The sequence below is a fragment of the Cuculus canorus genome, chromosome Z (genome assembly GCF_017976375.1).
Source record: "Cuculus canorus isolate bCucCan1 chromosome Z, bCucCan1.pri, whole genome shotgun sequence".
NCBI lineage: Eukaryota > Metazoa > Chordata > Aves > Cuculiformes > Cuculidae > Cuculus > Cuculus canorus.
The window spans coordinates 62,326,830-62,350,784 of NC_071441.1; the positions used below are offsets into that span (position 1 = coordinate 62,326,830).

At 38.9% G+C, this 23,955-nt stretch overlaps 2 protein-coding genes across 13 annotated transcripts in view; both read left to right on the forward strand.

Annotated features, from left to right (window-relative positions):
* DMXL1 (Dmx like 1) overlaps nucleotides 1–18,738 on the forward strand; it is a 78,141-nt gene extending 59,403 nt beyond the window's left edge. For 7 of the 8 annotated variants that reach the window (XM_054054120.1, XM_054054124.1, XM_054054123.1 and 4 more), the window contains 14 exons: nucleotides 241–326; nucleotides 2,103–2,304; nucleotides 3,162–3,279; nucleotides 3,928–3,990; nucleotides 4,502–4,588; nucleotides 5,164–5,285; nucleotides 5,400–5,541; nucleotides 10,274–10,334; nucleotides 10,904–11,031; nucleotides 11,208–11,300; nucleotides 11,753–11,844; nucleotides 12,769–12,821; nucleotides 14,448–14,665; nucleotides 15,069–18,738. In XM_054054120.1, coding sequence (XP_053910095.1) covers nucleotides 241–326; nucleotides 2,103–2,304; nucleotides 3,162–3,279; nucleotides 3,928–3,990; nucleotides 4,502–4,588; nucleotides 5,164–5,285; nucleotides 5,400–5,541; nucleotides 10,274–10,334; nucleotides 10,904–11,031; nucleotides 11,208–11,300; nucleotides 11,753–11,844; nucleotides 12,769–12,821; nucleotides 14,448–14,665; nucleotides 15,069–15,293 — 1,690 coding nt within the window. In that variant the 3' untranslated portion in view covers nucleotides 15,294–18,738. Of the gene's footprint in view, nucleotides 1–240; nucleotides 327–2,102; nucleotides 2,305–3,161; nucleotides 3,280–3,927; nucleotides 3,991–4,501; nucleotides 4,589–5,163; nucleotides 5,286–5,399; nucleotides 5,542–10,273; nucleotides 10,335–10,903; nucleotides 11,032–11,207; nucleotides 11,301–11,752; nucleotides 11,845–12,768; nucleotides 12,822–14,447; nucleotides 14,666–15,068 lie in introns of those variants that run through there. The other variant, XM_054054127.1, reaches the window with a different exon arrangement.
* An 889-nt stretch (nucleotides 18,739–19,627) lies between these two features.
* The window catches only part of TNFAIP8 (TNF alpha induced protein 8), a 70,531-nt gene continuing 66,203 nt past the window's right edge, over nucleotides 19,628–23,955 (forward strand). For 4 of the 5 annotated variants that reach the window (XM_054055121.1, XM_054055115.1, XM_054055114.1 and 1 more), the window contains exon 1: nucleotides 19,628–19,859. Coding sequence is in view for 2 of the 5 variants with exons in the window: in XM_054055116.1 (XP_053911091.1) it covers nucleotide 19,859 (1 nt within the window). In the remaining 3 variants the exon portion in view is untranslated. Of the gene's footprint in view, nucleotides 19,860–19,919; nucleotides 20,054–23,955 lie in introns of those variants that run through there. The other variant, XM_054055119.1, reaches the window with a different exon arrangement.

A 23,955-nucleotide genomic window follows, 5' to 3' on the forward strand; every position in this document is an offset into this window, starting at 1 on the left:
TGGCGGTGCATTATCTAGACTTAGGCGTTAATTTTTCATATTGATAATTTTACTCATTTTATTAATATATGGTATAGTGACTTTTGAGTTCAAATTATCTGTAGTATTCTAAAATACTGTTTGTAGTTTTCAGCACCTTATGATGAGGATTTAAAGCTCTAAATTTAAATACTAATTGTGAATAAGTAAGAAAAATTTATTTTTCTGTTAGTAAATGACTTACTAGTGCTTTCTTGTTAGTTGGTCACTGATGAGATTGGCAATGGTTCAGCTGGTACTTCACAATTTGAAGATTTTCTACCCTTTGGCTGGACATGATCTTTCAGGTAATAAGCAGCAGAGTTATCTTTTCATACTTAATAACCACATTTAAAATCAGTAATGTGTTGAATAATATTTAATGTTATAGCTCTATTTTTAGTTCAGATGTTCTTCATTTTTCCATGATCTGGGAATAATTGTGATACTGTTTGTCATACAAGTATATTTGTGAATTAACACAGTGGGTGGGTGGGTGGGTAAGATGAGTGAGTGAGAAGGTATGCTCAGTAGTTAGTAGAAACCTCTGCATACTTACTTTTGGTTTTTTCTTTGCCTTTTAGTCATACCAGGGTGTTTACAATGTTTATTTCTTGGTGGAAACCCTATAGTTTTTTTGTAATTCAAGTTACATCATTCGTACTTCTTGTTTCATAGAATCATGGAATGGTTTGTGTTGGATGATCTAGTCCAACCCTCCCTATTAGGGGCAGGGACTCTGTTTAACGAGATCGTGTTGCGCAAATTCCCGTCCATCCTGGCCTTAAGCACTTCCAGGGGATGAGGCATCTATAGCTTGTCTGGCAATCTATTTAAATGTCTTGCTATCCTTTCTCTAAAAAAAATTCTCTAAAAAAATATCTAGTCTAAATCTACACTCTTTTAGTTTAAGACAATTACTCTTTGTCCTATCACCTCGGGCCATGGTAAAAAGTCTTCCTCCTACTTTCATGTAAATCCCCTTTAAGTACTGGAAGGCCACAATAAGGCCTCTCCAGAGCCTTCTTTTTACAACCTTCATAGTTGTCTTCTTCTTTTCCCATGTCTGCCACTGTTTTTGGCCCTTTTCTGGACCTGTTCCATGTCTGTCTTGTACTGGGGAACCCTGATCAGTCTCATGAGAATTTAAAGGGGTAAATCATCTCCCTTGCTGTGCTGACCACCCTCCTTTTGATGCAGCCCAAGAAGCAATTTGCTTTCTGGGCTGCAAGTGCACATTGCCAGCACATCTCCCAGTTTTTCATCCACTGGTATCCCCAAGTCCTTCTCCACAGGGTTCCTCTCAATCTGTTCATCACTCGGTCTGTATAGATACTGGTGGTTGGCCTGACTCAGGTGTAGGACTTCACACTTGTCCTTGTTGAACTTCGTAAGGTTCACATGAACCCACTGCTCAAGCTTGTCAAAGTCTGTCTAGATGACATCCCTTCCCTCTAGTGAATCGGCTGCATGACCTGTCAGTGTTGTCTGCAGACTTGCTTGGCTCACTATCACCATCTGTGTCATTGTTACTGATCTCCATTTGGACATTGAGCCATTAACTGCATCTCCTTGGATGCAGTCGTTCAGTCAATTCTTTGTCCATTGAGTAGTCCATCCATCAAATACATATTGCTTCTATTTAGAGGTAAGATTGTTGCATGGAAACATGTCAAATGTCTTACAGATGTCACAAGTAAGTGGATATCTTTTACTCTTCCCTTCCCTATGAGAACAGTCAGTCCATTGTAGATGTCACCAGATTAAGCAGGCATGGTCGGTGCTTTGTAAAGCCAACTTGGATCTCATTATCTGCCTATTGTCCATATTTCTTTACGTAGCTTCCAGGAGAATCTTTTCCATGATAGTTAATGTCAATCAGCATTGGAGAAGTCTGTTCGTGTTTTTAGCAAGGATAACACAAAGCAGTTCATCTTTTTATAGTTGCATATATCAAGTTTATGTTTTAATAGAGCTTACATTTGGAGTTTCTTGAAATACATGTAAGCCTTCAGCTGTGGAATTATCTTCATCAAGATTGTAATGGAGAAGAAGGTTTTTTATTATTGTTTTTGTCTTTCTAGAGCTTCCAGTTAGCTCCCCAATATGCCATGCAGTTTTGAAAACACTACAGCGCTGGGAACAAGTTCTTCTCCGACGTCTTGAGCTACATGGGGGTCCACCTCAACAGTATATATCAGTTCATGCTTCTGAAGATGCTCTAGCTGCTGGTCCTGCACTGCTTCGCCATAAAACTTTACTTGAGCCTACAAACACTCCATTCAGGCAAGTCTAATTTTTATAAACACTGGTTATAATATCTTTATACATAATTGTATGTCCAGACAGAAAGGTGTGCTCAGTTTCTTAAAATGTTGCTTTTCAAATAAAAATTCTGCCTTTTTTGCTCTTACTGACACCAGTGGCTGCAGAATCAACAGAAAGCCTGTCTTTTAGTTGCAAAATATGTCACAACGGTCACACTTAGTTTTAGTAACTTGAGTTGATTAAAAAGGAACAGCTTAACATGTCATCTGCTGCCTGGCATTATATTTATTAATTATTTAAAGTGATTCAGGGTTTGAAGATTTTTGGCCTGCCATAAGCAGCTATATTTGTCTTTACAAGTTTTGCTTGTGCACACAGTTTCTAGGGACAAGCATAAACATTTGAAGTCTGATCTGATTCTACAGTCCTTCCAATTTTGCTACTAAAAAGTTGTGGTTGTTTCAGAGATGTTACACAGTTGATGTGTTCCTAGAAGGAAATGTCAGTCATTCATTGTCCGTATGGTAGAAGCCCTCGTTAGCAAAGAAATCATCCATGTAGTAAAGAATAAAGTGGATTGATAAACAACCTGTATGCAGTCTTTATGGTGTACTGTCTCTTAAACAAATTTTTCTCACTTGTCCCAATAAACTATTACATGTTCTTTTCCTTCATCCCTTTGCATCTGCTCTCGCACATAGGTTTGTCAGGAAGATGGTACCATAAAGCTTCCTAATAGGCCTTGTACAGTGTTTAGTGAGCTGTAGTTTTGCTTTAGCCTTTCTTCTGACTATAGTTTGATTAGAATATAAGATATTCCACTCTCATGTAGGTATAAGCATGATGTAAGTATTTATTTTAACTTTGTTCTGCAGATCTAACAGTCACCTTGCTCTGTCTGTGAAGAGGCTCTGGCAGTATTTGGTTAAACAGGAACAAGTCCAGGAAACCTTTATCAGAAATATTTTTGCCAAGAAGCGATGCCGAAATGAGGTTGGTATGATACATAAAATGCAGAAAATGTTGTAGGACAATCCATGAGCTTTTACTTATGTTACCTGGCTGGCTTGTTTACTTTCTAGAGCATACCAGCATACCTGGCAATATAAAACATTTCTTTGTTTTGATTATTTGTGGCTAATAGTGTTCACTACCGACTGCAGTTAAAAGGAAAATTGTTCCTTTTGTCTTGTCCTTTGAAGATGCACCATTTCTGATCATGTCTTTTGTTAATGTAGCCATGTTACTATGCTGTATGGAAAGGTATTTTGGAATATATTAGATGTGCTTTATATGTTCCCAAGCAGGATCATTGACAGTCTTATACAGCATAGGTTGTACTCTCTTGTTACTGATAAAATGTCAGTGGAGATCACTTATTTGCCATCACTTTTGAGAAGGACAAGATGCTGTTATAGTACAGAATAGGTAAATTAGTGTCTTCTATATTGAATGTAGAGTGTAGAATTTGGTAATTACTATTACTACATGAAATAGGGGTGGGCGTGTGTGGAAACATGCTGTTGTGTTTCAGTTGTTCTGTGTTGGGGTAAACAACAAGGAATTAAGGATTTCCTTGATACCTGTGTGTTATGTCTTATCTTTATGCTTTGTTCTGTGATTGTTCTTTCCTTGGTGAAGTCATTAGAGGAACACAATGAAACCATGAAAAATTCTGTGGTGGAGGAGCCCATCGTCAATAAGGTACACAATAGAAATGCTCAAATTAATTAGACCTTACATCATTATGAAATATTTTGGTTTTGAAATGGCGTTGACCTCCCTTAAAAAATCTTTGCCGACATAGCAAGTAAACTTATAAAAATCAGTTTTGCAAGAGATTGAGTTCAAACAGGTTTGGTGGGTTTTTTTTCAGAACAAACCAGCAAGATTCAATTTTTTTTATTATAAAAACCCCCAAGTGTGCATATAGCTTCACTGTTTTTTAACATCTCTGAAAAGCTTGAGAATGAACACCATACTGTCTTCTGTGATAATTTGTGCTTTCTTTGTTGCTGGGGTAGTCTCAAAATGATAGTGGGAAGCTAGATTATAACATTGAAAACAGGTTTACTGTAATTATTACAGGTTATATTTGTCTTAGAGTTAAAATTTAGGAAAGAACACCCTACGAAATATCACACAATCCAGGTCTTTGTACTTCCAGTGTTGCATAAAAGTTTGCATTTATATGTGCTTTATCTTTTAAATACAGATAGAAACAGATTTAGGATACCCAGGAGGCAAGGCAAGAATAATCCATAAAGAGTCTGACATCATTACTGCTTTTGCAGTCAATAAGGTGAGTATAAAGTAAGCAGGATAATCTAATTGTATTGTACTTCCAGCTGATAAACAGCTAGTAGTCCCATTGTGAATGGGTGAGACATCCTTTGCTAGCTGTCCTGCTACAGCTTGAACTCCTAGTACTCAGTTCTACTAAAATTGTCTTTTTCTCTATGTGCACTGGATTGAAGGAAGAGAGAGGTGTCCTCTGCTTTTTCTTTAATCTTGTGCGTAGGAGTATTTTACCATCTCTGTCAAAGACAACCAGGAAGTGATCTTTTCTTCTCCTCTTTAACCATGTAAGCATTAAGAAGTGGAGGAGGGGAACTAGGTTGCAAGCATTGTTTATACTTTGAAGAAAGCACGGAGAAACTAGAACTGCTTGGGAGACATAAAGTACAAATAGTGTGTGATGCTATCCCAGATGCAAATAAACTTTTAAAAGGGAAATAACAAGTTTAAGTATATAGATTTGTAGACATAAATTAGTTTTTTAAATAGATTGTTTGTCAGAAACAACTGTACCATCAACAATAAAAATCGAAAAAAGCACTTTTTTGAGTGTCTGCCTTTGTGTTACTTTTTTTTCAGGCAAATCGGAACTGCATTGCAATAGCATCGAGTCATGACATACAAGAATTGGATGTTTCTGCAATTTTAGCTACACAAATCTATACCTGGGTTGACGATGATGTGGAAACAGAAAACAAAGGGTATACTTTCTATGTTTCCAGTATCACAGCTTCACTGTGTAGAAATCAGTGTAGCAAAGCTCGTATTTCATGTTGTTGTTTGGAATCTGACTTATAATGTTGTTTCATTTATAGGGCTGATGATTTCTTAGTTATACATGCTCGTGATGATCTGGTAAATGTTCAGGGAACCACTCCTTATACTCACAGTAATCCCGGCACGCCTATCAATATGCCTTGGCTTGGTAGTACACAAACTGGCAGGGGTGCATCTGTGGTAAGTTGCTTGTCAAAGATTAGCTTCATGTACTCTGATGTGCTTCTCTCCTTCTGTCTGTTCAATGTTGCTGTTTATGATTTTACAGTTAGTGTGTAAGTAAATGTAGCTTTTCTGTGTAATCCAGATGAGCTGGAATTTTTGTAAACTTCCAATGAAGAAATTAAAATTCAGCACAGAATTTAATATAAACCACCTAAGGAAGCAGAGTTTTTAGTCAAGCCACATATGCTTTCTTTCTTCAAAATACATTGTTTAAAAACGAAAAAACAGGGTTCAGGAAAAAAGTTGCAGCTCAAATTGTTCTCTGAAGATTTGAAGCCAAATGCTGTATCTACAATGCATATGTTGAGGAGACTTTAGGATATAAATTCATAAAAATTGGGTAAAAATATTTATGTGAACTATCAAGGTAGCTTTTATTTTAAGCATAATCTTAAGTTTCCTTCTGAGTTAGTTCCAGACTACCAAGTTTTTATTTAAAAATAATATTTTTGTATTTACTATAAATAACAACATGCATATTTAATATATTTTTTTCTATTTAAAAGTAAATACCAACTTCTGCTCTAGTACAAAGTACCACTTCAGTGCACTGTATATTAATATGAGTCTGTATTATAGAAATGGCAGTGAATGAACTCCTAAAGCAGAGTTCACTGGCAGGGCAGAGGCTTCAAAGAAAGTTAATTACACTCCGCAAACTTAAACTTGAGAAAAATAAGGATTTCTGGTTTCAGAAAGAAAATGAGGAAGGGAGATCTGCAGAAATAGGAGACCAACTACAAACACCATGCACATTTTGAATTAAACATCATGCTGATATATGACTGTTATCTCCAAAGCTGTTGTCAGCTCTGTCTTCTTTGAAGTGCTGTGCAGCTTTGCTGTAACTCTGCTCAGTAGCATTATTAAATACCTCACTTCTGAAGATCATGTTTTAGAGGAGATAATCAGTTTCGCTGTTCTGCATTTCTGAAATACACTAGGGTGAAGGATGCCCAGTAAAGTATGACTGTGTTCATGTGAGCAAATTCATTCCTGTTACAGAGGTGACACCTGCACAAGGGTAGCTATTACTTTTAGGAGTTGATTCTGTCTGGAGTGAAGCTTGGCCCTGAGCAAAAAGCTATTGGCTCAGATTTAATTCAGATCAAATGAAAATTCTAGTCTGGCCATTGGCATACTTACCTTAGTTCTTGTGTGGCATACATGCTCTTTAATAATTGAAATCTGTTTACTGGTTACCTGGGGAATAGTTATTTGGAGCCACTTAACTGGGCTGAAATAATCATACAAGACACTTGTATCTCTCAGCCTGTCTGCACATAGATGTGGAGTTTTCCTGGATAATTGAATGCATTAAGTCCTGTGACTTGGCTGCACATTGTGGCGTTTAACAGCTCGGAACATGTCGATCAGTGGTGGCAGAGTGAAAGAACCATATGTTAATTCATAGTGTAGTTGATTTTTTAAAATATTTGCTAATTAGGAGGAATAAATAAGGAATGAGCATTATAAGAATGATAATGTTACTCACACATGCAAGCGGGTATCATGCCACTGCCTATAGCTGTCCTTTCTATTTAGTAATTACTGATCCTAGTTACCAGATCTGCAGCTCTGATATCAGTTGTGTCTTTTCTGCAAGTATTCTTTGAATGCCTTTCCCACTTTCTCTTCTCACATTTTTATATATATATGTCTGTATATACATATATATGTATAGAATTCCTCTGTTTGTGTATTTCTCAACAAAGTAATTACTTAAATCTATCAATGTAAACTATTCTTACATAAGTTTCTATTTTTTATGTAGTAAAACTTTCTTACCTAAAGATATATGGCTATGCTCGAGTTGAATGTGTTTGCTGTTAAATTTTGAACCTAAATGTTGTTTGGCGTACTGTTTGACTGTGGCAGAGAGCCTACCACAGCACGCAAGGACACCTGCCCACTGGGGAAGGGAGAAGAAGGTACTAAATGAAGGACAAAGTAAATGAAGCAAGATATAGATATTTGTGGGAGGAAGTAGTGTTAACTGTGTAAGGACTCAAATCTGGAGGAAAAGCAGCTTCACAAAAATCTTTCCGTTGCTACCATTTCTTACTTTGTTCCTTCAGATACTGCTTCAGATCCTTGTTCCATCTTTGCTTTTCCATAATTTGCAGCCCATTTAGTAGATATGGTTCAATGTTCTTTACCATTATTGGCTATTCAGTCTTGTTGGCTTTGCTTCACTTTCATCAAGGGAAATTATTTGACTTATGACAGATACTCAGGCAGTTAACAGCGTTTTATTCGCTCTAAGTTTTTTTTGTTACTCTTCTTCTCTGTTTCCTGTTACGCAGTTCATTGAAGGTAAGTAAGGAGGATCACCACCAAATCCTTCAGTACAGTGTGTTTACATAGTTCTTGCAGGAGGTATTTCTAAGAGACCACTGAAGTAAATAGTACACTCTCTCAGCTTTGATTCTCAGGTAATGTTAAACAGCTTGTCTTCCAAGCCAGTATGGCTGACACTAACATTTCACCAGTTAAATAACTGGTGGGTTAGATTTTAAGACTTTTTATTCTTCAGTCTTAGTGTACGTGAGACCAAAATCAACCAGGTCTCCCAGAAAACAATCTGTTCTAGCCATCACCTGTTGCAAAGGGGGAACTGAGAGCTAGCCATTTCAGATGTCAATTACATTGATAATGGAAGTATTTGCCTTTGGAGATTATACTTGGCTTCTAAATCAGAAATGCTGCACAAGAGATTTATGTTAGTGTAGTCTTTCAAAGTCGTGTTTCTGCAAGCTTGCATTTTTCCAAAGCATAATCCCATTGGGGTTAAGAAATTGTGATGCATGCTTATCTGTTGAATGAAGGAAGATGATTTCCATTGACTTACAAGAAGTTCATTACTGTAAAACTTCACACAGCCCTTGATTTTGGTGAAAAACTACAATTAGGATGAATAATTGTAGTTTCACTTACACACAGAGATAAATTATAAGTTTAAAGAGCCAAGTATTGCAATTATTTACTGATTGATGTATGTGCTAATGTTCCAAGGATATCATCCCTACTTGTCATGTCCTAGATCTTCTAATTTAGATATTGTTTTATTCACCAATGTTTTACTAAACAGTTGAGCTTTTTTTCCATGTCATTTGAAGTACTTACAGGGAAAAAAGAAAAGAAGTATTTGGAGATCTTATTTTTTTATCTTCAGGAAAGTGTCTTGAATTAAACTTGGGTAAACAAGAGGTGTTAGGCTTTCTCTTCAACAAATAATAAAGCTTCGGGAACTGAGGGATCTAAATCTGCTTCTGAAGTGCAATCAAGAGGCTTGCAATTATGCCACTAATCTAAAACCTGGGGAATTCTAGCAAGAAAATCAGTTATTTCCCTCCCAAGTGGTTTTCTTCCTTTTTGTTTGCAAACTGAAAATTTTGAGAAAATTTGCTTTTAAGCTCTTTGGATCATATTTAGTAATAAGAAGCAAGTAGGCATTTGTAATTCATACTTCCTTCCAGTTGACACCCTCCTGTGATTGGAGGCCGGGGAGAATAGCATGCTTAAATCATTGGATTCACTCTCTGCTCTATTAGTGACAAAGCAGTGGCAAAATACTGCACAGAATTATAGCAGTTGGAAGTTATGGCTGGACTCAGTGATAGTAAAAGTCTTTTCCAAACCAAATGATTCTATAATAGTAGCTCAATGCCAGCTTGCTGCGGATGTGTAGTAAGTGGTAAGATGGTGTGTTGAAAACGAGCGCTCTGGCAAGAAATTTTGTTTGTGTTGTCATTTACTCTTAAGTCCTGGCACAAAGAAACTTACTCCCTCTTCTCTCAGTATTCAGTTAAATAATACATGCATGAGCAACTGAATCCCAACAATTTTCTGAGATGAAACAGTCTCTAAGAAGACAGATGATTTTGAGGAGAACTAACAGGAAATAAAAGAATGGAAACTTAACTTTGATGTACATTAATAGAAAGAAAAGGAGGGAAGAGACATGCAAGATGCATTTCCCTGATTAAAAGTCCCTACCATTCATTTCTTATTTTGGGCTCTTCCCTATTAGGAATTGATCAAACACAAAAATCAGCATTCTTTTTACTGTACCTAGCTCAAAGTGAAGTTCAGAATTGAGGAACAAAAGTGCTACTGAAATTCCATTGGATCTGTACTGCAAAATTATAAGTGCTTTTGAAGATTTTTTTTTTATTTACCATTTACTAGGTATATTGCTTATCTCGATGGCTGCAGATAATCATTTTTCAATCAATGACGATAAATTAACTAGACTTGAAAATAAATATATTCCTTCCTATTTTTTACGTCTGTTAAAGTCTGTTTACCTCTCTCTTTACATGCTTCTGCCTCTCTCTTGCTTATCTTACAATATTCAGGAATATTCCAATAAATTTAATGGAATCAGAAAGGAAATGGCAAGAAAAGAGGTAAGACTGCAGTCTAAGGGGTGTTTCTATTTGGATCCGTAAATCTCTGGAGCAAATTTAATATTTACCTTAGTGTATAAAGCTGCAAAAGTATTAATATTTACACTAGTCATTGAAGAAACTGACTTCCGTTTGAATTTCTAAACCTAGTAGATGCTTTCAGAGGGAATTTTGATAGGAAACAACTCTCTGCGACCTCTGATTATTCTAGTTGAGTATCTTGTTGCTTAATAGTATTGTTTGAATCACTTTCTGTTATTTTGTATATTGAACAGATGCTCAAGAAGGCGATTAACAATGTCAGAAGAATGGCTTCTCACCCAACATTACCATATTGTAAGTTCAGTTTTGTTTAAAAAGGTAGCTAAAGATTATGTATTTACTTACTGACCCTGTTTCTTAGTATGCTGCTATTTTGTACTAGTACAGCACTGTATTGTATGTTTTCAAAGTTGCTTGTAAGCCCTATTTTACTGAAACTATTTTTCATTTTAAAAAAATAAAATACTGGGGGATATAAAATAGCCTTTGAAAACAATGATACTTTTAATAGAAAAAAATGCCACGTTTCCATTTTATTTGTGACTTGGATGAAAGATAGTAGGGGGAAAAAAACTTTATTATTTCCAACTAAGTCGGTTCATATTTCAGTACCATCTAAATACAGTTCTTGCTTAAATAATGAGTAAGTACAGTCTCATACAGCAAGCATAGCATTTGAATAGCACGGGTTTAAGTTTCAGTGGTACTCACTACTCCTACCGTATGCCAGGTACTACGGCACTTACTGTGCTCTGCTTATTTTGAGGGGGTTGTGAGCTGGTGTAAGATTTCTTAAAATATTGGAAGCAACTTTCCTGCTACAAGATCTGTGAAAAGTCATGTAAAAATATTTTCTGTTGCAGACCTGACAGGTGCTCAAGACGGTAGTGTAAGAATGTTTGAATGGGGTCATGCTCAGCAGATCACATGTTTTCGGTCTGGTGGCAACTCAAGGGTAACTCGAATGAGATTCAATTACCAAGGAAATAAGGTAACCCACAGGATGCTTCTGTACTTACCCTCTTCTCTTCCCACCTGCCCTAATATAATTGTAAATTAGCAGAAATATTGCATCCTTCACATATAAAGTAGTTTCTCTGAATTATGAGTTATCTCTCTGTAATACATGCATATGTATTTACAATTAATATATCATTTTTTTTCCAGTTTGGAATTGTTGATGCTGATGGATATATAAGTTTATATCAGACAAATTGGAAATGTTGCCCACTGACTGGAACTTCACCTAAACCATACTTGGTGAGCTAAAAAGTACATTTGCTTCCCCAGACTTGCATTGTGCTCTTCTATTTTGTTCCCTCTTTAGAACAGTTATGACAGGTCAGGGATTGTGCTGATAGCCAGTAATAATCACGATGAAAAATATATCATTGCCATCCAGTGACCTGTATAACAGCCAGGTTCGTAAATCAGAATCATACTTACTAAGTTGGAGAGTAGAAAATGCAGTTTTAGATCTGAAATACCTTTAGTGTTCTTTAAGTCTTGTCAGTAATTGTCGTTTATTAATTAATTGTCAATAATGTAGAACTGGAAAGCATAATTTCATGAAAAATTAAGAGAATCAGAAGGTAAGCTGCTTAAAGGAATTTAAAGAACACAGGGTATAAAACGTATGTGGATGCCTTCTGGATGCTTACACAAAATCCATTTCTTTTCTAATTAATAATTTCTAAACTGCAATTTTTCAGACATGGCAGTGTCATAACAAAACAGCCAATGACTTTGTTTTCATCAGTTCGTCATCTTTGATAGCCACAGCAGGATTGTCTTCTGACAACAGGTAAGAACTTCTGTGATACTGCATATAAATGAAGAGATGCCTTCTTTTCTCTCCTTCCTTTCCTACCCCAAGTTTTTTTTTTTGATGATTCTCTGCAAGCAATTTAAAAGCAACATCCGTACTTCTGCTGTTGGTCTTTTATTGTGGAAGTGAGAGAGAAGCAATCTGTACAGCTAAATACCATGTGCCTTTTAAGGGAGGTTCCATAGGGAAGAACAAAGCATCTGTTCACATTCCATAAGAGGAGGGGAAGTGGAGAGGGAGGCACTGATCTCTTCTCCCTGGGATCCACTGACAGGACAAGTGAGAAGGGTGCAGAGCTGTGTCAGGGGAGGTTCGCACTTGACATTAGGAAATGTTTCTTTACCAAGAGGGTAGTCAAACACTGGAACAGGCTTTTTAGCGGTGATAAATGCCTGCTGGTATTTAAAAGGCGCTTGGACGATGCCCTTAATAATGTACTTTAATTTTTGGTCATTCCTGAATTGATCAGGCAGTTGGACTAGATCATCATTATAGATCCCTTCCAACTGAACTACTCTGTTCTATTTTATACTATTCATATAAGCCTGTCTTAAATTATTTTTGTAGATATAGGTACTTGTGAATAGTTCTTCATTTCACGCTTCCTTAAGTTCTGATCAAGAAATAGCAAAACTTGCTAACATTCAGGTGAATTCAGCTTCTAAAGATTGTAATCTCAATAGGAATCCCTTATGAGAATAATGAGTTGTAAAATGATTGTATAGAGGGCATTTCCTTGCATTATATCAAAGTTATTTTGGGTCTGCTGAAAAATATTCACTGAAAGTCTCTTCACAGTGCTTTTTCGCATGAAGCAATGTTTTTAAGGTTCAGATGACTTTGCAAGTCCTAAAAATACTGAAGAACATTTCTCATAGAATTAAAACTTTTTTCCTACAGAAATATTTGTCTTTGGGATACTTTGGTTTCACCTACAAATAGCTTGGTGCATGGTAAGTGAAATACAGCTGGCGAAATATTTGATCACAGTAAAATGTGTATGTATTTTTGTGCCTATCCATATGGAAAAGTTATTGTCGGACGTAATTTTAGTACTAGCAGGAAAATATCTTTCACTGTCCTGTGTGAGTGCACCAGCAGGAATATAAAAACAGGTTCTCGAGAAGTTTATTGCTATGTGTACATGATTACTTTCATGGACATGAGCAACTTCCTTTACAAACTTGTACTTTTGCACCACAAGTGCAACAGCTGAGAGCCAGACATCTGTGATTTCTGTTCTTTTTTCAAAGATTCTGAGCAGCTTCTGTTTGTAGTGACTACCACATTGAGAAGACAGTAGCTGTAACACTGTCAGTAATACAGCTTTTGGCGCAGTTATGTGATACGTATTAGCAGGATATGCAAACCTTTAATTCAAGGTTCCTGTGACTGTTCCTGTACTCATAAATCAGAGAGGCCCCACTAAAGATATACCAGTTAAGCCTGAGACAAAATAATGGTACAGTAGCATTTGGCACTTGCAGTTACCTTATCTGTTTGGAGAATGAGAGGACGTGCTTTTTGCAAACTGTTATGTATTTAATGGCCCCTGTGAAAATCCTGTCCTCGGAGAAGCTGTGATTACAAAACAGTTCTCTGAAAGTTATGTGAATGAATAAACATTCTGAATTTTCTAGAAAATAGTCATTGCTTTTTTATTACTGTATTGAACGCAGATGTGCAAGTAAGATCGCATAATTACATAGTAATTTTTAGAGTTGAACTAAAAATTAACTTACCGCTTTATTTGTAAAGCAGTGCATTTTTGCTTTCAAATACTGTCCAATTCTGTGACACTTTCGTTCTATGTATTATGCCAAATAATGTGGAATGCTTTCTCTGTGTGTGCATGTATGGATGTCTGCATACATTGGTACCAAAATGCTTTAGAAGAATTATTCCTATAAGTTAACTTTTTGAGATGTAGTAAACATTTAGTGGGGTTTCATTAACTTTATTACTGATATTTTGTTGCAGTGGAAAGTAAATGAATTTCAGGGTCTGAAATACAATATTAGGCTCCAGAGGGAAGTTGTAAACTTGTAATTGCAGTATGGTGAATACTTAAGTGTATATATGAAACGCATCGAATTTCTTCATTTACTTCCTCCACTCATTCAAGGGAACAGACATAGCGAAACAAATGTGAAAAGTGGCAAATTTAAAGTAAAGTAACTAGTGGAAACTTAGAAGATATTTGGGTGAGTAATTTAGGAGGAAACTTCCTATGTGAAACATACGTCTTAAAATAAGCATTAGACACTTTGAAAATAATCTGTTTCTGTTCAAGTTATGACTACACAGGGATAGAAGAAAGAAGTACATGCAGTTTTTTCTTACAGAGTGTAGCTGCTTAATTTGAGAATGCTGCAAGTGCAGGATGCCTGATGTGAACCTGGGCTTAGATATAGATGGTACTGCAACAAATGGACTAGTTGTGGTCAATTGGGTTACAACTTCAAAGTCACTGTTGCTACTGTCTTGAGCTATAGAGGTGGGTGGGAAATTAAAGCTAGTACTGTGAAATTGAAGTTAATTCTGTGTGTTTATTTGAATTACTTTGCTTTGGCTTACAGCTTTTATCTGTCATGATAGTGGAGCAACTGTGCTAGCATATGCTCCAAAGCATCAGCTGTTAATATCTGGAGGCAGAAAAGGCTTTACATGCATAATTGATCTTCGTCAAAAACAACAACAACAGTTACTTCAGAGTCATGATTCTCCAGTCAAAGCAATTGCTGTTGATCCTACGGAAGAGTATTTTGTCACGGGATCTGCTGAAGGCAACATAAAGGTATTAAGGAGGGAGAGGGAGCAGAGGGATGACAATGGTGAAGATATGTAAATTAAAAGAATCTTGCAGAGGTGTGGAATAATTGGATATGTCACACTTTCTACACTTGTTCTCAACCCTGATTTTCACATTTACTAATTAAATTATGAAATGTTAGTCTTGCCTTGCAGTCCTTCTTTTTGTTAGTCTTACCTTAGTCCTTATATATATTCCTTAGTATAAAAGATTGGTATTAACATTCTATAACTGTCATTGCAAATTGCTACATATCTCTTCTTTTACAGTTAGTGACAGAAAGATGAATGCAAAATGTAGTCCCAGTTTCTTCACATCTCATTAGTGGTGAATTTTATGGTCATGGTAATTATACTTTTAAGAGATTGATATTCTGATGCTTTTTCAGGTATGGAATCTGTCTACATTCAATCTTCTTCACACTTTCATCAATGAGCATGCTCGACAGTCTCTCTTCAGAAACATCGGCACAGGAGTCATGCAAATTGAGACAGGACCAGCAAATCACATATTCTCCTGTGGTGCTGATGGAACAGTAAAGATGAGAATCTTGCCTGACAGATTCAGCCCTTTAAATGATGTGTTAAAAAATGATGTGAAATTTATGATCTAGTATATTTCTCAGAACAGTGTATAACATTCCCCTTCTGCCAACCCTGAAGATATTTTTCTTGGAACTAGCCAACAAAGCAAATAGATAATGATAGCTTGTGCCACAAAGATGCCTTTTTTTTTTTTTTTCTTTGCCCTCATATTTATTACCTGGAGCTTTTAGTTGCACTGATGCCTTAAAGATTAACAAGGTCCTTCAGATTTTGATCATTACTTAAAATAAAAGCTATACATGAATCTGAATTATATACACTTAAAAATATTAATAAGATGTTGCTGAAGTGGTTTACTCTTCCTTTTGAGGTATTTACACTCCCACCTGGAGTCTGCCATCTGGGTGTATGGCCTCTGCTTATATTCAACACCTGGCCGCCTTCTAAAAGCAGGTCTGTCCAGATGGAAATGTTAGATAATGTTACTCTTTCACTGTGGCAACCATAACTGTCTTTGTTCTCAACTTGTTTAGTTAGTTGACAATAAAAAAAAATATTCCTATATGTAGAAGAGAAACAAAACGTGTCTGAATAGATACTCCTGGCCATGCAACCATTCATATAATGAGCCACTGTCTTGTCTCCATTCCTGGAATCCAGGCTGTTTACCTCTCTAACTCGCCTGATCTCCTTCCTCTGACCTAGGGTATAAGAAACTGAAGGATGGTCTGTAACTTGTCTTCTGTTCTATAGCTTGAATCACTGCCATCAGGATGGCAGGCTTACCTTTTAAAAAGAAATATATTTTTAACCCTGAACACTCCCTTTACAAAAATATGTAAATATTAATGGATATCTTCCTAATAAAATAGTTAAGATTGTGTGAAGCTTTAGTCTTGATCAAAAAGATACAGGAAGATACTGCTTTAGGATATGGCACTAGAATTTCTTCAAAGACTATTTATTTACATGTCTGTAGAGGGGAAAAAAAACTAATTTATTTTTACATTTTTTCCTGTAAGAGTTTTATTTAGCCCAAAGATACTCAGTTCATTCATAGCACTTACATTCTTGTTTGTCAGCTTTTTAAAGTACGTTAAAAAAAGGAATAAGTTCAACAGCACAGTACTCCAATACTGTCAGTCTTTGTAGTGTATGTTTACATCTGGTGTAAAATGAAAGAGAAGAATTTTGAGAAGGAAAGATGGATTTTCTTTTTGCCAAACTATTAAACTGCATAACTTACATGTTTGACCAAATTATTAATGCACAAAGCCTTTACATTTTTTTTAGTCAGCTAAAAACTGTTTATGTAAGTATTTTGGTTTACTTTTCCTGACTTGAGAGCTTGACAAAGGTTTAATTTGTAAATTAGGTGTGAGGCTGGATTACTTGAATGCCGGTGATGTACTTTTTGCTAAAAGATATTTTGTGAAATATAGCACCAAGATATTAACTGTAAAATAAACTTGTCAAATTAGGAATTATGGGGATAAATAAAGCATAGCAGAAATGAAGGGCTTGTAAAATGAACTTTGTAACATTCTCAGGATGCTTTTATCTTAAGACTATAAAATTGTTTAAAAAGATTTTGTAAAATATATTAAGGTCATTTTAAATGTATGTTTCGCAAGTTGCAGTGCAAACACTATGAAGGTTTTAATGCACAAAACCTGAATTTTCAAATTGTGCAATAAAAAGAATGTGAATATTTTGCCATGAAGAGACATGTGACAGCACTTCAAACTGGTACAGCTGTTCAGTGATTCAATTATAATTGTTCTTCCACAACACCTATAGATTGAAATCAAAATCGATATCAAAACAGTTTAAGTACAGTGATGGCCCAGAAAAGTGACTGACTAAAAGTGACACCACCTTACAAAACAGACTTGCCCTATGCATATGTCATATCTGCTCAGTGGCTGAGTTTCTAATATTCCTTATTCTTAAGAAAGAAGGAAAACAATGGAGTTAATGGGAGCACACTCATTAAGAATCAGCTGAAACCCTGACTTTGTATATACATGCATTAGTTTCATGCGCCCACTGAACTAACAAAGTTACATTTAGAAAAGGAGAATGTGCAAAATTCATGGCAACATTATATAATGATGTTGTTTTGTCCTTAAATATTTGTATCTGATAAGCTTTAATATTTCAAGCTCAGTTTCTTGTACTGGCAATCACGAAAAGGCTGTCTTACCATCTGCAAACTGAGCAGATTTTAAATGTAATTTGCCAAGATATACGATGTTGTCATTTTTCTGAGTAGAGCTGCACAATGAATAATCCTGGCAAATTTATGCTTATACCAGAGAAGTACTGACTGTGAGCAGGCATTTTCAATAATGTTTAGTTACCATAAGCTACTTGCAAAACTAAATTGTGTGAAATCACAATGTATTTGCCACAGCTTCATAATCTTCCCAATAAATCCTGCAGAAAGTCAACCTTCTAGAATTCCATGTTGCTGCTACTTCATTTACAAGTCAGTTCTTTGCTTGTATAATGTTTATTGATGTTTAATAATTATTGTAAATCAAATTATCAGGAGCTTTTTCGTAGTGATGGAATCAAAATGAGTTAACTTCTGTTGTATCTGAAACTTTTCAAGGGACACTCTCAACTTCAACTCTAGTCTTTGGGGAAGAACTGAACTCAACTCGTGCAGCTGTTGCTCTTTACAGCCTCCACTGACTTTTGTTCTCCAGAAAATTAAGACTTTCTCCCTTTTGCTATGCAAGTTACTCAAACAGAAGGGTGACGGTGGCTACTCAGGTTTCTGTGCTTGAAGTAGCCATGTGCACAAACTGAACTTAAAATTTGCACTTACCAGTGCTTAATCTACAATAATTTTCTATCCAAACTAAATAATTTAGCTTGTAGTTGATAATGTCCCTTTTAAATATCATAGACTAGCAGTTGTGACTTGTGTTTGTCTACGTAGCAATACCTAATGCAATCAGAGTGTGTCATTCTTGTGTTGCTAATTGATTCAGTTACCTCAAATGGATGTATGATCCAATTTCTTTACTATTTAGTAACTTGTGAGAGTTAAAACTCTGGCCATCTGAGTACTTAAACTGGCTTGCTGTGTGACTTTAAACCAGAAAATTCTCAGCTGACAGCTGATGATGGAGGATCTTTGTGGAGAAAGATGGAGAGTGAAACAGATACAGATTTTGTACCACGCTGCTGTGGCACAAGGTGAGCTTACACATGTTCTGCTGCATTTGAGGAACCTCTCTACGAGTGACAAGGGAAATAAACTGTTGAGATATCCTACATTAGGTACCACTCCCTTCCTCTTAAGAGCACCCAGTGTTAGTTTAGTTGCAATAGGTATGAAAAATAATGAAACAGTGAGTGAAAGGAGATAAGCTTGGAGACAGTATGTTCTCCAAGGTAATTTTTTCAAATGTTTATTTTTACTAAAAATAGCAAAACCACCTCTAATGGCAGGTTCAGCACACTGATCAAACTACTTTCTATAAAATAAAGATACTGATTTACCAAGTTTCTTGGTGTTTCTTATTCTTCCCCGTTTCCAGCTCTAAGATCTGCACTGTTTCTCCTTTCTTGTCTTTTATTATGTGTCGGGTTTTTTTAACACTTTAACTTCTCATACCTTAGCTTTCCTTATTTTGGCCTTCTGTGTTTTGTGGGGCGTCCTGTGGGTATTTTTTTAAAAAATTTAAAGGGTAAGTACCAGTTGTACTCCGTTTCAAGTCATTTCTCAGTGGAAGGAGGCTGGTGGGATGGTACTTTCTGTCGCTTTCTGACACAACTAACTTTTTCAAGTCTTGTCTTCTTTTTAACTCCTTTTCTGTTTCATTTAAGCTTGTGAAGTTCTCAGGGAACTCCCCCTCTCTCTCTCACTCATCTCTAGAGGAGATGGGTGACTGCCACACTCCAGGCAGCAAGTTGATGCCTAGATTTTCTTTGCCAATATGATTTCTTTACGAAAAGAGCGGCGGAGGCTGCCCGGGGAGGTGACGGAGTCCCCATCCCCGGAGGGGTTCGAAAGCCCATGGCAGGGGGCGTGGAAATAGATGATCTGTAAGGTCCCTTCCAACCGTAACTATTGTATATGATTCTAAAAAGCCTGTAGACGTGGCGCTTTGTGACACGGTTCAGCGGGGGGGCGGTGTTGGGCTGAGGGTTGGACTGGATGATCTTAGAGGCGTTTTGCAGGCTTAGCGATTCTGTGCAGCTCGGTGGAGCACAACACCGCAGCCGCCCCGGCCCCGCCGCCGGCTCTCGGGCCCCGGCAGGCGGCGGGGCCGAAGGACGAGCCGCCCTCCCTCCCCGGGCCGGGAGAGCCGCCCCCGCCCCGCCCCGCCCCGTCCCGCGGGGGCCGCGCTGCAAATAGCGCCTCCGCCGAGCGGGCGCGGGTCGTGCTGCTGCTCCGGGCTCTGCCTCCGCCTCTGCCGGCCGCCAGCCCCGGCCCGGACCGCGCGCGGAGTGCTGCCCCTCCCGGGGGTGGGATCCCGCTCCTGGCTCCAGCCGCTGCCCCGAGTAACAGCGCTACTTGCTGTGGGATCCCGCTCCAGCCTCCTCTCCTGGGTGTGGGGTCCTCCTCCATCCTCTCCTGCTGCTCCAACCTCCAGCCTTCGTCCCGAGCCCGCACAGTAAGTGCTGCCTCTCCTGGGTGTGGGATCCCACTCCTGCCTCCATCCTCCACCCCTAGTGCCAGCACTCCTAGGGTGTGGGATCCCATTCCTGCCTCCATCTTCCACGCTGAGCCCTGCTTCTCCTGGGTGTGGGGTCCTACTCGATCCTCTCCTGCTGCTCCTGCTTCCAGCCTTCGTCCCGAGACCACACAGTAAGTGTTGCCACTCGAGGGATGTAGGATCCCATTTCTGCCTCCATCCTCTACCGCGAATGCTAGTGTTCCTGAGCGTGCGATCCTGCTCCTTCCTCCATCCTTTACCCCAAGCACCTCCTCTCCTGGGTGTGGGGTCTTACTCATACTGCTCCTGCTTCCAGCCTTCATCCCGAGCCCACACAGTAAGTGCCAGCACTCCTGGGTGTGGGATCCCGTTCTTGTCTCCATGCTCTACCCCAAGTTCCGGAACTTTAAATTTAGTGTGTGGGATTCCACTCCTGCCTCCATCCTGCACCCCGAGCGCTGCCTCTCCTGGGTGTGGAGTCCTCTCCTGTTGCTCCAACCTCCAGCCTTCGTCCCCAGCCTGCACAGTAGGTGTTGCCACTCCCGGAACGTGGGATCCCATTTCTGCCTCCATCCTCCACCCCTAGTGCCAGTGCTCCTGGGTGTGAGGTCGCATTTCTGCCTCCATCCTTTACCTGGAGTGCCAGCGCTCCCCGGGTGTGGGGTCCCGTTCCCGCCTCCATCCTCCATCCCAAGTGCCAGTGCTTCTAGGATGTGGGATCCCACTCCTGCCTCCATTCTGTATCCTGAGTGCCAGCACTTCTTGGTTTGGGATCCCATTCCTGCCTCCATCCTTTACCTCGAGCACCTCCTCTCCTGGGAATGGGGTCTTGCTCCATCCCCTCCCACTTCTCCTACTCCTAGACTTTGTCTCGAGCCCACACAGTAAGTGCCAGCACTCCTAGGGTGTGGGATCCCATTCCCATCTCCTGTCTCCATTCTCCATCCCGAGTGCCAGTGCTTATGGGTATGGGGTCCTACTGCATCCTTTCCTGCTGCTCCTACTTCCAGCCTTTGTCCTGAGCCTGCACAGTAAGTGCCAGCGCTCCTGGGTGTGGGATCCCACTCCTGCCTCCATCCTCCATCCTGAGTGACAGCTCTTCTGCGTCCTTCTTCTGCCTCTGCCCCGCGCCCACACAAGTGCTGCTCCCCACCACACTGGGCAACCCTTTCCCCTGTGCACAAGCTGAAGAAGTGTTCCGGGGTAGCATCCCTGCTGCTGCCCTAACAGCGTCTCTACTGTGGGGACCGAGGTACAAGTGACAGACACCCATTCAGCACTGGGAAGTCGTGCTGGGCTCCCAGAGCCATCCTGGAGTTACTCAGGTTTTAGGGAGCTTGGGGCCACGGTGTGGTGGTGTTGCTTTTGACCCTTCAGCTTTCCAGATCAGAGTAGCTTTCCAGGTGGGAGCGTCCGAAAAACTGCTCACTTGAAGAGTTTGTTCGTGCAAAATTGTACAGAGGTAGAAGCTGTGTGGGGGTTTCTGTGAGGGGAGCCCTAATTGCTTGTCTTCTCTCTGCTGCACTGTTGGGACAGTTTTCTGCCTCTTTTCTGCCCAGAGTGATCTGGCATCCTCATCGGGGTGGGCTGCAGCATGCACAAAACACATCTGTTGCTGCTGGGGCAGAGGCGGCGAGTGTGGAAACGCAGCTGAGTTCTGCACGGGTGGTAAAAGACAAACTTTACTGAGATAACGTGACTTTAGTTTTGAAATACCACTAGCGATGCTGCCAGTAAAATGAACTTGTGTCTTACTTTGAGAGATCACAGTTCATTGTGGGCTTTAGCTTTTTAGAAACCTGGATGGTCAGGACTTTCTGTGCTGGAGATCTGCATGTCTCGAGAGATGTCTGTTTGCAGTCTTGCTTGACCACACATTTGCACTGGTAGAGCGAAATGCAGTCCAAGTGATGCTGTGCTTTGCTCGTGCCTTGTTTCGGCTGTGCTCCTCTGCGAATTATTTCACGTGAGTGACGAGTGAAACTACTCATTGTACAAACTGCCCGCTCAGAACTTCTCCAAGCAGTCGGATAGGCCAGATGAGGAGCTGTGGGTTGCAGTCCCTGGCTGGGCTGACTGCTGCCAGCTCTGCCCATCTCTCGTCAGCTCTGAATAGGAAACTTGCTTTGAAAGATGGCTGATAGGCGGAATCAAGCACTTGCAGCCCTTGCGACAGCAGACTGGCTTTTTGGTTGCCACAGACCACAAGTCTGGTCAGAAAAGCATTGCTGGTCTGAGCCGAATTGCTTATGGGCATTGCTGTGAGATCCAGAGCTGGTTTTTTTCACTGGCAGACCCAAGGCAGGTATTGCATGGGCAGCACAGGATGGGCTGTACCCTGTCTGGAAAGGGACCATGCCTAAAGCAAAGTCACAATCCTGTACACTCTTCCTGTTCACTCTTCCTGTTAATGGTGGGAAACACATTAGATTGATGGATGTTGTTTAAAAACACAGAGAAGCTGCTGACAGCTGTGTATTGCTTATAACTCTTACATTCAATGGCTTTAGGTGGGAATCTCAATTTCTTTGTTGTGGAAGTTTCTGATTATAGTTTTTTCTTGCAGGGATTAATGAACATTTCAGTCAACTTTGCAGGCAGTGCAAGTCTGAGGTTTTATAACTTGAAATTAGGCTGAATGTTTTCCCTTCCTGATCATGCTGCTTACGTTGTCATGTATTAATAGTATAAAAAAATGTAACATCATCTGTTTGCAGACTTCAGAGTTTTAACTTAAATAAACAAGTGCATGATCCATGCATGTACTGCATGGATACGTTTTTACCTTTTCCTTGTTTAAAAAATGATTATGAAGAGGGGAGAGAATAACATCCTCAAGGGAACAAGCTACTAAAGTATTAAGAGAAGGTGTTTGGATGTTCTTCATGACTTCATCCCAGAAGTCTATGTTCTAAGAGGTAGGAATCGTCTCCTTTCTCTCAAGTAAACCACTTAGAAGTTTCCTAAGGCTCTAAGCAGGAATTACTAGGGAGAAAAAAAATCCAGAGAGAAAGAGTTTTGCAGTGGTAGGAGGTCCAAGGGCTTTATTTGGAAGACAAATTTGGTGAACTTGGGGCATGCTTAGAAGCAGGAAGAAGGAACTAAAGTGTTCTAGTACATTTACATACTTTTATTTAATCTGGAAGCAAATTTCACGTGGAATATTATAAAAGTTGTGGCACAAACATTTACAAGAGCACAAAACACTTTCAAAGGGAAGTTGCTTGCTGTTTGCCCTGACAGCAGGAAGCTGCTCATTTCCTTATAGTAACCTGCCTGATCTGACCAAACCTCGATTTCAGTGTACTTGGTGGCTTAGTTTGCCTGTTCTGAGGGGTTTTTTTAGATACCTGCTGACAGGAAAATAATAGCAATTGCTGCTTCAAACGGCTGAGGAAATAGTCAAATGGCTGAGAAATTTTAACCTTGGACAAGTTCTTGTTTCAGCACATTGAGACATGACCTTCAAGCGATGGACAGTAAAATGCCTAATAATCTTTAAAGCAGATAAATCCTTAGAGATTATTTTTATACAAATAACAAAAGTACTTAATAACAAAGTATGGTATGTAACCAGTTGCTGGTTTGAGATGAATTACATCTTTGTGATGAATTTTCTTCCAGATTGCAAATGTTCCCCCTTGAGTTTACCTCTTAATAGAGGTTCATGGTCTAGAATTTCCCTTTAATTTTTGTATTAGTTCTTATACACAAACAGTAGAAAGACAGAAGGGGAGGGGTGGGGAATGTTACCAGGTGATATTGGTCATGATCTTAACATTAGATATATCCACTTAAATTACTTGTCTGATCTAAATGGTTGGCAGTATGTTTTGCACAGTTTTTACTGTATAGATTATGTCCTATCAGCTTTGACTACTGTCTGGGTAAATTTGATTTATAGCATTTGGACTGTACTTTGCTTCTTTTATTTTTTTATTAATATTTTTTTTCCTCCATCCTTTCTAGATACATTTCTTGCCTTTCCTTGTATTTTCCCACCCTTAGGTAGATTATTCAAACTGCTTTCATTTCCCTGTACAGACAGATTTCT